This window comes from Pseudochaenichthys georgianus, unplaced genomic scaffold (genome assembly GCF_902827115.2).
Source record: "Pseudochaenichthys georgianus unplaced genomic scaffold, fPseGeo1.2 scaffold_643_arrow_ctg1, whole genome shotgun sequence".
Classification (NCBI taxonomy): Eukaryota; Metazoa; Chordata; class Actinopteri; order Perciformes; family Channichthyidae; genus Pseudochaenichthys; species Pseudochaenichthys georgianus.
In genome coordinates this window covers 44,976-60,000 of record NW_027263199.1, presented here as the reverse complement: position 1 = coordinate 60,000, position 15,025 = coordinate 44,976, and the positions used below count along the sequence as shown (strand labels likewise).

Below are 15,025 nucleotides of genomic sequence, written 5' to 3'. Positions count from 1 at the left end.
ACAGTCCTGGAGTGGCCTAGCCAGTCTCCAGATCTCAACCCCATAGAAAATCTTTGGAGGGAGTTGAAAGTCCGTGTTGCCCAGCGACAGCCCCAAAACATCACTGCTCTAGAGGAGATCTGCATGGAGGAATGGGCCAGAAATACCAGCAACAGTGAAAACCTTTTGAAGACTTACAGAAAACGTTTGACCTCTGTCATTGCCAACAAAGGGTATGTAACAAAGTATTGAGATGAACTTTTGTTATTGACCAAATACTTATTTTCCAGCATAATTTGCAAATAAATTCTTTAAAAATCAGACAATGTGATTTTCTGGATTTGTTTCTCATTCTGTCTCTCATAGTTGAAGTGTACCTGGGATGAAAATTACAGGCCTCTCATCTTTTTAAGTGGGAGAACTTGCACAATTGGTGGCTGACTAAATACTTTGTTGCCCCACTATATGGTACCTCTCATCTCAGCTCGTCCAATCAGCTGGCTCAGAGCCGTCTCTGCGGTGGAGCTGTTGGACAGAGCGAGGGCGTAGCAGAGCAGACTGAGGCTGTAGTTACTGGAAACACCGAGAGCCAGACGAGTCTCCAGGAATATCAGAGCAGAAGATACCTGACCGCTGTACTCAGCCTGTGAGACAAGGAGCAGGGCAACCGCAAGGCATGAGGACACAGTGTGAGGAAGCATGCAACATCTTATATCAGAGCAGAAGATACCTGACTGCTGTACTCAGCCTGTGAGACAAGGAGCAGGGCAGCAGCAGAAACATCGTATATGAGAGCAGAAGATACCTGACCGCTTTAAAGAGTCCCATAAAGCTCAGATTAAAACTTGAACCCGGATCACCAGTGTCCTCTCACCCTGATGTGGCTGTCTTCCAGCAGGGCGATTAAAACGTAGGCAGTGAGGGACACGGGGCCATCGAGGCCTCCTTGCAGCTCGGAGTGAATCACCCTCCCCGGCTCCAGGTATCTCCCATCCTCCCCCTGCTGGGCCCTCAGCCAAACAGCAGCTCTCTGCAGCACGTGGGGGTCGATGCGGATGAAGGGCCGCGCCTGAAGGAAACATCGCAGCACGAACGCTGAGAGCCTGGGGAGAGAGAGGATGGATACTGTTGGGAAAATAGTGAAAGTACTCAGGAACTACTTGATGCTCTGTGTGTGATGACTGCTTCCATTCTGGAGAGGATCACAGATACCGTACTTTTCGGACTATAAGCCGCGACTTTTTCCCCCATTTTGTTTGTACAGCTAACGGCCACTAGGGAACCTCCTAAATCTATGGGTTTTACAGGTAAAATTAACCACCTTTAACGCTATGGGCTCTAGGACCGGTCCGCGCCCGCCACCTCTAAGCGGCGGGCTCCAGCAGGGAAAGCTGGAGGCCGGAAAAGAGTGAGACAGGTAGTGCCAAAGTGAAAGTGGAACCGAGAGACAGAACGAGAGCAAGACAGATGGACAATTCAGCTGCTGCGGCTTATATGCAGGTGCGCTTTATAGTCCGAAAAGTACGGTACATGGATCCTGAGACTGAAGGTTAAGAAATGTATTAACAGATTATAAAGGTCTGCTATCATGCACAATGCCCTTTGTGATGTATTTTCTACATAACGGTGTGTGTCCGGTGTGTGTCCGGTGTGTGTCCGGTGTGTGTCCGGTGTGTGTCCGGTGTGTGTCCGGTGTGTGTCCGGTGTGTGTGTCCGGTGTGTGTCCGGTGTGTGTCCGGTGTGTCAGGAGACTCACAAAGTGTCAGGAAATAAACCCCTCTCTCTTTTCCTCCGTACCCACATCTCTAAAAACGGGGGAACAACGGAGCTGATCCAGATTTGCTGCTGATACGACGTCATATCTGAAATGTGGGCGGGCTTTACCCCCACGGGCCAATCAGAAACGTTGCTGTCAGAAGCTATGAGACGTGTTTTGGACGTAATATGGTCTGTGTTTACATTAGCAAGCTAACACTTAGAGCTAACCTTTCTTTTTAAAGCCAAGGACCCAGAATCAGCGTTTCTCTAACAGGGCTGAAACAGAGGGATATGAGGAATGTCTAAAATGCATGATCTGTTTGGTGTTTTGAGCAAAACACTTCATAGACATGTTTTTTAATATATTTTGATATATCTGAGACCCAGAATATATGCCTACAAATACCATGATAGGAGATCTTAAATATGAGAGGTTGTTGAGGAGGCGTTCATGTTCTTTATGCTGCAGGTATATGAAGAACGATAGACTCACCAGGTGCTTCCAGAGGAGTCCCTGTCTCCGAACGCACTGAAGGACCCGTCGTCTCTCTGATAGGACAGCTCTCCCTCGTAACCTGCAGGACATCAATCACAATCACGTTTGTTGCCACATGGAAATAATTTGGTGCATAAGTTTAATTAGATTCAACTGTAGTGTCACTGAACAGAGAACACGATCACACATCCTCTCTTTTTATTGGTTATATTATATATTTTTTCACAGATAGAACTATTTTAAGAAAACTATAATAACATAAGAAAATAATACAAATATAATAAACTAAAATATAGCAGTATTTACATTGAAATAGAATGGAATAAAATATTTAAAATGTAACTATACAAATAACCTTAACAGCTAAAAACAAAAAGACAAAAACTCTTAGGAACCGTGTTTACCCTTCTTCATGAAGTCAGTGGCTCTGGTGGTGGTCTCGGGGTCCGCCCGCCCCACAGCGCTCAGATACTGCAGGACGAAGATGTTCGGAGCGAAGTTGATCATGTTCTGTTCCCCGCATCCGTACGGCAGCTTGATCAGAGAACCGAGACCGCTGATGGACGGGCCGAGAATATCCCCTTCATCACAGAGAGAACATCCATCAGGGTTACCCAGAAAGCCCAGAATGCTAATATACGGCACCCCAGTCAGATTACATACATGTGACCAGTGGCGACTGGTCATTAGGGGCAGGTAAGAAACGTGTGCCGCGAAAAGTGTGGTGTGTGAAGAGGAGACGAGAGAGCTGCAGTGACGCGTAAGTAAGGGAAGTAAGCTGCGCATGGCTTCCCTCCACAAAAAAGCAATGAGATTTCTCCATAGGATTTTAGAAAATAGCTTGAAATAAGATCTGTGGGAAACGTACCTAAATGTATGCTTTGTTCAGCCGGATAATATCCACATGTCTACCCTACTTTTATCATTTTCGAATAAAAAAATCTATCGATTAGATTTATGATAGAGTTTTGAAACTACAAGAAGATAAGGAGGACTTTTACAAACAAGTAATAGAGATGTTTGTCCAGAGGGATAGGCAAATGGACTTCATCTTCAAGTCAAGGTAAGACCGCAATTTTATTGAAAATGGGATCTTACTAAGAGAGAACAATTCAATATTTAAATGATAAAATTACATGTTTTGGGTATCCTTCTGTTGAACTGTCTGTTTCAAATTAATTGAAGCATCAGACTAAAGAGGCTTTTGAAAATATTATATTTTGATTTAGGTCAAAATATAATATTAGTAAAGTCAGAGCCAGTGCCTCGCCAGCCATGAACCTCACTGCAGAAGCTTATAGACATCTAAGTTTTTTGTGCCCCACCACTTTGGTACATATAAAAACGCCACTGCACTTGACAACAGCATTCCTTGTGCATTAAGTGTCGACATCAGAAAAGGGACGTTGTTTCGAGAGATTCTAGTCTAAAACTACCCTTTCATAACTTTTTTTATAGTGGTAATTAATCCAGCTACTTTTAACATCCCCACAAAAAATAGAAAGCGGCGATAGTTCTCTCTGTGATGAAGGGGATATAAAGGAACTACAGCACGGTCACATGACTTCACGTCACCACCGCTAAGCTAAAGGAGGCTAATGTTGGGCTATAAAGGAACTACAGCATGGTCACATGACTTCACGTCACCACCACTAAGCTGAAGGCGGCTACTGTTGGGTTATAAAGGAACTACAGCACGGTCACATGACTTCACGTCACCACCGCTAAGCTAAAGGAGGCTAATGTTGGGCTATAAAGGAATGACAGCATGGTCACATGACTTCACGTCACCACCGCTAAGCTAAAGGAGGCTAATGTTGGGCTATAAAGGAACTACAGCATGGTCACTTGATTTCACGTCACCACCACTAAGCTAAAGGAGGCTAATGTTGGGCTATAAAGGAACTACAGCACGGTCACATGACTTCACGTCACCACCGCTAAGCTAAAGGAGGCTAATGTTGGGCTATAAAGGAACTACAGCACGGTCACATGACTTCACGTCACCACCGCTAAGCTAAAGGAGGCTAAAGTTGGGCTATAAAGGAACTACAGCACGGTCACATGACTTCACGTCACCACCATTTTTAGATACACCAGCAGAACAATAAGTTAAAGTCTCGTCAGTGCTAACATGCTAACTCATTTCCGGGTTCAGGGACTCATTCCTGCAGCTCTGTATGACTCATCCACCGCAAGTTTGAAGATATGCATTACTTTTATTTCCAATCCAAAAGGACCCGAGGACATAAAAAACTGAAGGACAGGGGAATAAGCAGGGCTAACATGCTGACTCATTCCCAGGTGTAAGGACTCATCCCCGCACCGCCATGTTGGATCAAGGTATATCGTGTCTAGTTCGTCAAGTGTTCAACTGTAGTCTTGTATTCGACAGGAATCCAAAGACCTCAGGTGCGCATGGATCTGTGTTTGTTTCCCAGCAGGTCGTGACTCAAGGGTTTTTGTGTGTGTTTACATACCGCCGACGGTTACTGTGGCTCTCTCGCTGCCCTCAACAACGTCTGCAGGGAAGGAGAAGCTGATCTCTCTGGAAGCACTCGGCTGAGACGGAGAAACCTCAAGAAGCATCGAGGAGGAGAACGACTGCTCGAGACCTTCAGCCTGCAGAGGAAGCATCGCAAGAGAAACACCCAGACACAAACACACGGGGTGAGGAAGACTTCTGTGAAGGAGATCAGGCGCGTTGAGACGAACACGTTGACAGATCTGATGAACAAACTGACAGCTTTTACATCTCGCTGCTCACTTCTTTCCCTTTCACTTCAAAGCCTCAGATCTAATTGCTTCTGCTCAAATCAATATGAAACACACATGTCTTGGGATTTGCATAAGCTGTCACACAATGATGCATCTTTGAAAAAGCTCTTATCCTTCCTGTTTGGGTAAGCCGGTATATATTCATGGGTGGCATCGATAAACGTCTTCAAACGTACACATTTAGCAGATTCTGTGTGCTATTTATACTACAAAATGTACCTCAATGGACCTCAATATCTCCATTGAAACAACGTTATTTAACGGTATATATATATATATATTGAAGGAATGCATAATTAAACATAAACGTATCTTGCAGATTTTGTGTTTTTTTTTACTGTTTTAAACCACAAAATGTAACTTAATGGCTCTCAAATATCTCATTTTGAACTCCCTCCATTGAAACAACATTATTTAACTTCCCATTTCTGACTTCCACCGTGTGATTTGGGTAAGCCGGTATATATATTTATGGAGGGCATCTTTAAGCTTCTTTAAACCTAACCAATTGTGCAGATTCTGTGTGCTATATATACAAAATGTACGTCAATGGACCTCTATCATCTCGTTGTGGAGTTTCTTCACTGCAGTCACATTATTTTACTTCCTGTTTCTTTGATGTTCACCTTGACGAGCACCATTTTGGTCACAGTGTCGGATGCCGCCGCTGACAGAGCTTTCACGGAGACGCTGATCTCCCCGAGGACCAGCGGCCTGATGGGAATGAGGACAGACGCGCCGCGCTGACTCCCAACGGACACGTTGCGAACATTTGTCATCGGAAGCTCTCCATTGTCCGGGAACACAAACTCAAAGGTGTCGCTCTCGGCAACTATCACCCTGACCTGCAGACGGAGAGACAAAGGAAGACCCACCCAGATCACATGAAACACACAATACCAAAGGGAGGGCGAGGACACAACAGAGCCACGTTGTTGTAGGAAAATATCAGATTCAAGACCGACTTCTTGCTCTTTTGGGAAGCTACTTTTAGAAGCTTTTATGTGTTTAACGATTGAAAGATTATAGAGAATAAAGGTTGTCTTGTAATAATGACTGCAGCAGTAAATCACTGATGCCACAGTAGATAAGAGCATGAAACACAACACATGTCGGACCCTGAGAACCACATTCACTCCTCACACACGTAATCCAACACCTGAACACACGGAAATATATATCACACCGTCAGACTCAAGAGATTTTAAGAAGATGTATCTTCACGTCTGAGGAGTACAAATCAATTGAGTGGCCGAAATCTAAAATGTTTAAAAATACAAAACAATAAACGTGGTCGGCAGCGATTAAGACCTTACTTTTCAATAAACAATAATAGATACATATATCAATGCTGCTCGTCGAAATGTGTTTAAGAGTCCGAAAAATACATTTAAATAGTTCCTATGAAATAAAACATGATATTTAGAGGAATGCTAAGGAAGTTTTTTTAAATACAAATGTATGAACTCAGTAACTATATATCTGTATTTTGTTCCTTACTGAAGAAACAAAGCTATCTGAAATTGATACAGCTCTAACTGGCTTTCTATGCAACAGTAGGTGAGATAATTGTGGGTATTATAGTATTTAGAGCAGGGGTGTCAAACTCAAGGCCTGGGGGCCAAATCCGGCCCGCGACTTCATTTTATGAGGCCCCGCAAGAGCTTGCAAAGAATATAATATGTTTATTATACGGTTACATGCCACTTTACAGAAGCAGGTTGCCCATAAACTACATGTCCCACAATGCATCTCGTTTTGTGACATGTGCACTGAAGCTATAATTTGCCCTGGACTTCTGCTTTCAGACGTAGTTAATTCCTAAGTTATTATCATATCCGATAATAATCTAATTCAGAGGCAATAATGTAAAATAATACATTATTTTATATAATATATTATATATTTATAAAGTTACAACCTTTGAGTGCAACCTTTATGCGAATGTAGCCCGCGATGAAATTGAGTTTGACAACCCTGATTTAGAGCAATCTACCATACCTTAAAAACATTTGTGTGGGTGCTTTTTACTGAAGTACATTTCAAAGCCCATACTTCTTCACTTTTACTTGAGTAAAGGAGTTTAGTCAGTACTTCTACTTTCACCAGAGTATTTTTAAACACGAGTATCAGCACTTCTACTTGAGTAAAGGATGTGTGTACTTTTGCCATCTCTGATGCTCAGATATCCAATTTGCTTGAGTGTTTTTTTGGGATGAAAAAGCCAACTGACCTCCAGGTCCTGAGAGAGGTAGTTGAACAGAACGATCTCCAGCAGAAGCTCCTCTCCTCGGATGATGTACGACGGCACGTTCAAGGACAGGAAGAAATCCTGGAACACTGTGAGCTGCAGGAGGGTCACATGGGAACGCATTAGGTTTTAAAAACACTAACGACTGCAATATGCATGGTTTATACCAGGGGTGGCAAACTCAAGGCCCGGGGGCCAAATCCGGCCCGCCACTTCATTTGATTTGGCCCACAAGAGCTTGCAAAGAATATAATCAGTTTATTATGGTTACATGCCACTTTACAGGAGCATGTTGCTCATAAACTACATGTCCCACAATGCATCTGATTTTTTTTTTTTTTTAATATGCCTTTTTTCTTAGAATTTGCCTTTTTCTCAGAATTAGAAAATGTTACTCTTTTTTTAAAAATGTCACGTTTTCCCCCAAAATCTCACTTTTTTTTTTTTTTTTCCAGAATGTGGCTTTTCTTTTAAAATCATTTTGTGACATTCTCACTGAAGAGACTTGCAATTATTTGCCCTAGACGTAGTTATTTATGAAGTTTTTACCCTATCCGATAATAATCCAAAGCAGAGGCAATAATGTCATACAATACATTATTTTATATATATTAAATATTTATATATGTATTTTTATATAGTCTTAAAGTTACAACCGGCCCTTTGAGTGCAACCATAATGCTGATGTGGCCCGCGATGAAATTGAGTTTGACCCTCCTGGTTTACACCAATAATAATTGTATTTCCACGTTGAAAATTGCATAATATTAGGAATTTCTACCAAAACACATACTCACATTTTTTATATTATGGCTGTTTTTACTCCAAATAATAATAAAAAGGAATTCAGAAAGTCAAAAAGTGATTTGAAGCTAAGTCAGAAAAATAACAATTATAGACATCCATGATCGTTTCAAAACAGGGCTGTCAAAGTTAGGACTGTTGCAATAATAATAAATAAACATTTTGTATAAAGCAATCATATTTGTCCACTCCCAAATTGATCAAGTTTTCAAAGATTTGGAAAATATCCCAATTAAGGCCTACATTCAAAACAGATGAAGACATTGGGATTTAGTTAACTGTGAACATCATGCATTTGAATCGATTGACATCCCTTATCCAAAACAAAGAAAAAGGTTAAATGAAAAGAGAAACATTGGTTTTAAGAAGGTTACTCTTGTATTTTGGGGATTATTACTTAGTCTTGTACTATAGTGAATTAAATACCTTAGCGGGCATGTTTACGATGCCAAGGCCGAGGTTCTCAGACATGACGAAGGCGGTGGCTTCCCACGTTGTGATGCTGTCAGGTGCAGTCAGAGTAATATCTGCAGAGTCTGAATCGCTGCGAAAAACAGACAAAAAACATATTTTAATAAATATAGAAATAATGGTTAACATATGACACTATTGTTTTAACCCAAAATGAGAAGACTAAATGTCATCACGGCCAACATTAGCCACCTTTAGCTTAGCGGTGGTGACGTGAAGTCATGTGACCGTGCTGTAGTTCCTTTATAGCCCAACATTAGCCACCTTTAGCTTAGCGGTGGTGACGTGAAGTCATGTGACCGTGCTGTAGTTCCTTTATAGCCCAACATTAGCCACCTTTAGCTTAGTGGTGGTGACATGAAGTCATGTGACCGTGCTGTAGTTCCTTTATAGCCCAACATTAGCCACCTTTAGCTTAGCGGTGGTGACGTGAAGTCATGTGACCGTGCTGTAGTTCCTTTATAGCCCAACATTAGCCACCTTTAGCTTAGCGGTGGTGACGTGAAGTCATGTGACCGTGCTGTAGTTCCTTTATAGCCCAACATTAGCCACCTTTAGCTTAGCGGTGGTGACGTGAAGTCATGTGACCGTGCTGTAGTTCCTTTACAGCCTATTGTTAGCATTTTACTTTAGAAATCATAAAGTGAATGTGAAGTGGTGTTAATATGTGGAGATTATCCTGCTGAACAAAATATGGAAAAATCATAAATGTTTGTTTAAACCATTATTTTCTGCAATAATCTAAAATCACATGGAGGAATCCCATTGGACCAGGGAGATGCTGCCTTCAGGGTCAACACAGAAATACAACATCCCTGCACCGCTCTCATTATTTTTCTAAAGCTTTACCCTGTGTATGTGTCCATCCAGATCCAGGTCTCCGGAAAGTTCCAGCGCTCTCGTGGCTCCACTCCATGATCCATATTTGAATCGTCGACCGCCGTCCCGTGAAATATTCCCTCGCCTGCTGTTTAGAAAACGAGGATCGTTTGTGTTAGAATCGCATGGACACAAAAGGTGTATAGGGAATGTGAAAAGGCAAGATTTTGATTAACATTGATTGTTAAAACTTACGTAATTCAGCCATCAGTGGATTCTTCATCATGTTTAAAGTGGCGTCAGTCAATACCACAAGGTCACATGTCTGCAGAAAGACATTAAACACTTAAAAAACTACTAATTTCAATCCACATTTAGGTTAAAGGCTTATAAGTACTTCAGAAGGAGCTTCAACAACATTCATTTGGCTTGAATGCAAAGAGACTATCATTATTTTAGTAACATCAAGGTTGATATACAGCTCTACTTCTTCTAAAATCAAGACTGAAGACCTTTATGTTTGCCGCTGCTTCATCTTAACTCAAATAACTAGTAATATTGCATTTCAGCTTGTTTTTATTTGTAAAATCTTAGTTTGTCAATGTCTAAAACAACAAATCATTACTTACAAGTGACAAAGCCCCATCTAGCGTCAAGAGGAATACAAAATGTTGCAGTGCCGACGTTGTTGTTTTTTTACCCATGATCCCCCTCTTGGTTGCTTAATCCTAACCAAGTCACTTTTGGTCCCAACACTGACTAAACAATAATAATTTAGATGTTAATAATAACAAGTAAATACAATTTAAAACCCTGAAAGGCTAACCTCTAACGTCCCCAATTTACAAACCACTCCCAAGCTTCTGATTGGCGTAAAGTTAAGCTAGTTAGCGTTATCTCCAATTCTCTGTGCACTGGTTTTACCACCTTTGATTCCAGATTACTCAAATTACTATGGTCACGCAACTAAAATGTCAATTTGATAAGTATAGTACGTATGGACAGACAAGATTTTGATTATCATTGATTTTCTAAATATCCTTTTCCCTTAACAATTGTCAAGCTTCTGATCGGTGAATGATTAGGCTAGTTAGCATTAGCTCCACTTCACTCTGCAGTGGATTTACCAACTAGATAACACAATATACTATACTATACTTTGTCAAAATAATGACAAGCTAGGGAAAGTGTATAATGCTAGACTTAATTAACACAAAAACATGATTAAGGATGATTGGATACAGGATTTCCATACTGTCTCTAAGGAGGCTAACCTTGAAGACGGAGTACGGATCTCCCATTGTCATCTCCCCATAGCGGTTGTTGGCCGTTGAAACGCTGTACTCCTTCATCTCCTTCAGCACCTGTGAATGGGAACGATATGAACAAAGATATAAGCAGCTACTGTTGTATCCCACTAAGAGCAGCAATACAGGGAGAGCACTTATTCAGAGGTGGGAAGTAGTGGAGTACAAATACTTTGTTACTGTACTTAAGTACATTTTTCTGGTATCAGTACTTTACTCCACTACTTATTTTTCTGACGACTTTTTACTTTGACTTCTTACATGGTGAACCCAAATACCTGTACTTTCTACTTCTCTCATGTTGAACTCAAATACCTGTACTTTCTACTTCTCTCATGTTGAACCCAAATACCTGTACTTTCTACTTCTTACATGTTGAACCCGAATACCTGTACTTTCTACTTCTCTCATGTTGAACCCAAATACCTGTACTTTCTACTTCTCTCATGTTGAACTCAAATACCTGTACTTTCTACTTCTCTCATGTTGAACCCAAATACCTGTACTTTCTACTTCTTACATGTTGAACTCAAATACCTGTACTTTCTACTTCTTACATGTTGAACACAAATACCTGTACTTTCTACTTCTTACATGTTGAACTCAAATACCTGTACTTTCTACTTCTCACATGTTGAACTCAAATACCTGTACTTTCTACTTCTTACATGTTGAACTCAAATACCTGTACTTTCTACTTCTTACATGTTGAACACAAATACCTGTACTTTCTACTTCTTACATGTTGAACTCAAATACCTGTACTTTCTACTTCTTACATGTTGAACACAAATACCTGTACTTTCTACTTCTTACATGTTGAACTCAAATACCTGTACTTTCTACTTCTTACATGTTGAACTCAAATACCTGTACTTTCTACTTCTTACATGTTGAACTCAAATACCTGTACTTTCTACTTCTCACATGTTGAACACAAATACCTGAACTTTCTACTTCTCACATGTTGAACACAAATACCTGTACTTTCTACTTCTTACATGTTGAACTCAAATACCTGTACTTTCTACTTCTCACATGTTGAACACAAATACCTGTACTTTCTACTTCTTACATGTTGAACACAAATACCTGTACTTTCTACTTCTCACATGTTGAACACAAATACCTGTAATTTCTACTTCTTACATGTTGAACACAAATACCTGTACTTTCTACTTCTCACATGTTGAACACAAATACCTGTACTTTCTACTTCTTTCATGTTGAACACAAATACTTGTACTTTCTACTTCTCACATGTTGAACACAAATACCTGTACTTTCTACTTCTCTCATGTTGAACTCAAATACCTGTACTTTCTACTTCTCTCATTCTCCAAACAGCTGGTTCCTTTAGTCTGAATGTGTGTTGGTGCGTGGTCATTATTCTTTAGAGTCACTGCGTGCCTATTGGTTGGAACACGATCCGTGTATCCATCACTTCCTGGTCTTCTCTAAAGAAGAGGGACCAATGGAAACGTTGTCATGTTGCCGTTGGTCACCATGGAAACATTCATTAGCTAACAATGACATTATTGTTCTATTGATATAAAGGGAGGTCAGGTACTCTTTAAAGCAGCTGCTAGCTATGGGTACTTTTTACTGAAGTACACTTCAAAGCCTCTTTACTTTGACTTGAGTAAAGAAGTTTAGTCAGTACTTTCACCAGAGTATTTTTAAACACGAGTATCTGTGCTTCTGCTTGAGTAAAGGATGTGTGTACTTTTGCTATCCCTGCACTTATTGTTTAAAACCTGTTTGACCGAGCTGGGGTAAAAACACTTCAGTTCACAATGAACCGATACCTGGGAGGCAGATTGGGTTTCATGGAAATACCTGCAGGGGATGTGAGGAGAAATATGGGTGGACATAAAGCTGGAAAATATTAAACAACAGAGGACCCATGGGAAGTTCTGCAAGCTTTGAGTGTTCACAGATCACTGGATGGACTGTTGTAAATGACTAAACTCTAATTTGACAATCAACAGTCTTTGAAAAACCAGAAACTTAAGTTGTTAAGATGTATCTCCTTGACTGAGGGTCAGACTGAAGACCCAGCACGCTGCTTTTCTTGTTTCTAGTTCATAAAAGTATTATGAATTATTATTATGAAGAGAACAGAATGCTATTCACCTTACTTTCTACCTGAACTAGGCCTTTTTGAATTGCCTTATTTTAATAATAAAACATGGGATTTGTATAGCGCTTTTCCTAATGCTCAAAAACGCTTTACATACAATCTGAACAGTTTTTAAACAACAGTATGTATGTAGTAGTAGTAGTATTAGTATGAACAGTATTTTATGTTTTATGAAGTGTAATTACTGAGCGTGGCTCTACTTTTCAAAGAAACGTCTTCTTAAAGGTTTCTTACATTAAAGGTGGGGTAGGTCATTTTGGAGAAACCAGCTCGAGTGCGCTAGAATTTGAAAATACACAGCCGGAGGAAATCTTCCACTTCCTCACAGAGCCCCTCCCCCAACACACAGGAACGCGCACATGACCAATGAGGGCACGAGATAAGTTTGTGCCCCGATGGAAGGCTGACAGGCAGGTAGGCCATCCAGTTACTTTAGCCGGCTCAGATGATTGGTCGAGCTTTTTACAGCGCCACGGCTTCCACAGATGAAATGTTTTATGGATTTATTGTCAAAGCATTTAATATATTCATTACTATCGGGATGTTAAGAGCCGGTTTCTCAAACTTACCTACCCCACCTTTACGTTTGAATACTTTTCTGGCAAGAACGTAACCATTTAGATTCCTTATAATAACTTTCTCTAAATAACTAATATTTAGGAGCCTTGAAGATCTGCTGTCTTCGTGAGAGCGACTGGCTGACGTACAAAAAACACGTCAACAATGTTCTTATAAATACTCTCACTGCCATAACACTGTTAGTTTACACATGAGGTATTACATAATACCGTACTTTTCGGACTATAAGCCGCGACTTTTCCCCCCATTTTCTTTGTACAGCTAACGGCCACTAGGGAACCTCCTAAATCTATGGATCTTACAGGTAAATTAACCACCTTTAACGCTATGGGCTCTATGACCGGTCCGCGCCCGCCACCTTTAAGCGGCGGGCTCCAGCAGGAAAAGCTGGAGGCTGGAAAAGAGTGAGACAGGTAGCGCACCAAAGTAAAAGTGGAACCGAGAGACAGAACGAGAGCGAGACAGATGGACAATTTAGCTGCTGCGGCTTATATGCCGGTGCGCTTTATAGTCCGAAAAGTACGGTACTTTGAATTCAAATTATTGGAATCACCAGTTTGACGATAGCTAGCTAGTTACATAGACTACATAGTACACTAGTAAGCAAGTGTTAGCTAGCGTGTTCAAATATAGATAATTTTAGGTAGCTAGCTAACCAGACAAACAGGAAGTGGTGCTGCATACAATGAACGTGAATATAACTAGCATGCAAAAGGAAGGTGAATACATCTAACTGAGACTCTGCTCTCAAAGACTCAGAACTCTTTGCAGAATGTCCACTACATGTAAATAAACAAACAAGCTGCTGTTCAGAATCTCTATCAAAATGGAAAAAAGTTGGTGCTTGTAAACAAGAGAATGTCTTACCGTCTTCATGGTGATGTCGTTGGATCCCAATAACTTGGAGGCCTTGTCGACCACCAGGATCCCGACCAGAGAGTGTTTCTCTGCCACGCTCACCTTCAGAGTGACTTCCTCCGTCGGCCTCGTCTTTGATTCACTCCAACTCAGAGACACCTGCCAACGAACACATTACCATCATCACATTGTCTTGGCAACGTATCATAAGGACTGGGGGGTTTAATGGTGTGATGGTGGGATGGAGGACGAGTTGTTTCCTCTCATGAATATATAGACTGTCAGCAGAACTTCTTTCTCCTCTGAGGATGAAGTAGATAGATTTCACTTTTGTATTGAATGTTGACAAATTATAAAATCCAGTTTTTTGGCCGTAAATAAAATATAACTTTATACAGTGAGTCTAATGCTGTAAAAATCTGCTTTTTAGGGATGGCTTAAGGAGATATTTGCCTAAACTGAGCATTTACACAGTTTCAGACTGACAGAATGAGAATTATTATAATTTCAATATTGAAGCATGCACACCTGTTAGGAACCCAAATACTAGTTTGATCCTGATAATGGGCATATCTCCCCTTGAACATCTTAACAAATGACCTCATCATCAAACGGCGACACATATTCAGTTGCCAGTTACTTTTGGCATTAGGGCAGGGATATCTTTCAAGGTTTGACATAATGAATTGTGATACTTTTAAAGCAAGCAACGATGTTTTCAAATCTGTAATCAAAAAGCTCCTCAAAAACACTATAGAAGCAGTTCCTGCCGTTGTTACGTT

General features: G+C 40.7%; 1 protein-coding gene across 1 annotated transcript in view; it reads right to left on the bottom strand.

The window, feature by feature from the left end:
• The window catches only part of cd109 (CD109 molecule), a 51,651-nt gene that overhangs the window by 9,145 nt on the left and 27,481 nt on the right, over positions 1 to 15,025 (bottom strand). Inside the window, exons 17-28 of the mRNA XM_071202627.1 lie at positions 14,253 to 14,402; positions 10,631 to 10,720; positions 9,612 to 9,681; positions 9,387 to 9,504; positions 8,493 to 8,610; positions 7,245 to 7,358; positions 5,638 to 5,856; positions 4,714 to 4,855; positions 2,638 to 2,814; positions 2,231 to 2,312; positions 854 to 1,082; positions 452 to 623 (exon numbers count right to left, since the gene is read on the bottom strand). Coding sequence (XP_071058728.1) covers positions 452 to 623; positions 854 to 1,082; positions 2,231 to 2,312; positions 2,638 to 2,814; positions 4,714 to 4,855; positions 5,638 to 5,856; positions 7,245 to 7,358; positions 8,493 to 8,610; positions 9,387 to 9,504; positions 9,612 to 9,681; positions 10,631 to 10,720; positions 14,253 to 14,402 — 1,681 coding nt within the window. The remainder of the gene's footprint in view (positions 1 to 451; positions 624 to 853; positions 1,083 to 2,230; positions 2,313 to 2,637; positions 2,815 to 4,713; positions 4,856 to 5,637; positions 5,857 to 7,244; positions 7,359 to 8,492; positions 8,611 to 9,386; positions 9,505 to 9,611; positions 9,682 to 10,630; positions 10,721 to 14,252; positions 14,403 to 15,025) is intronic.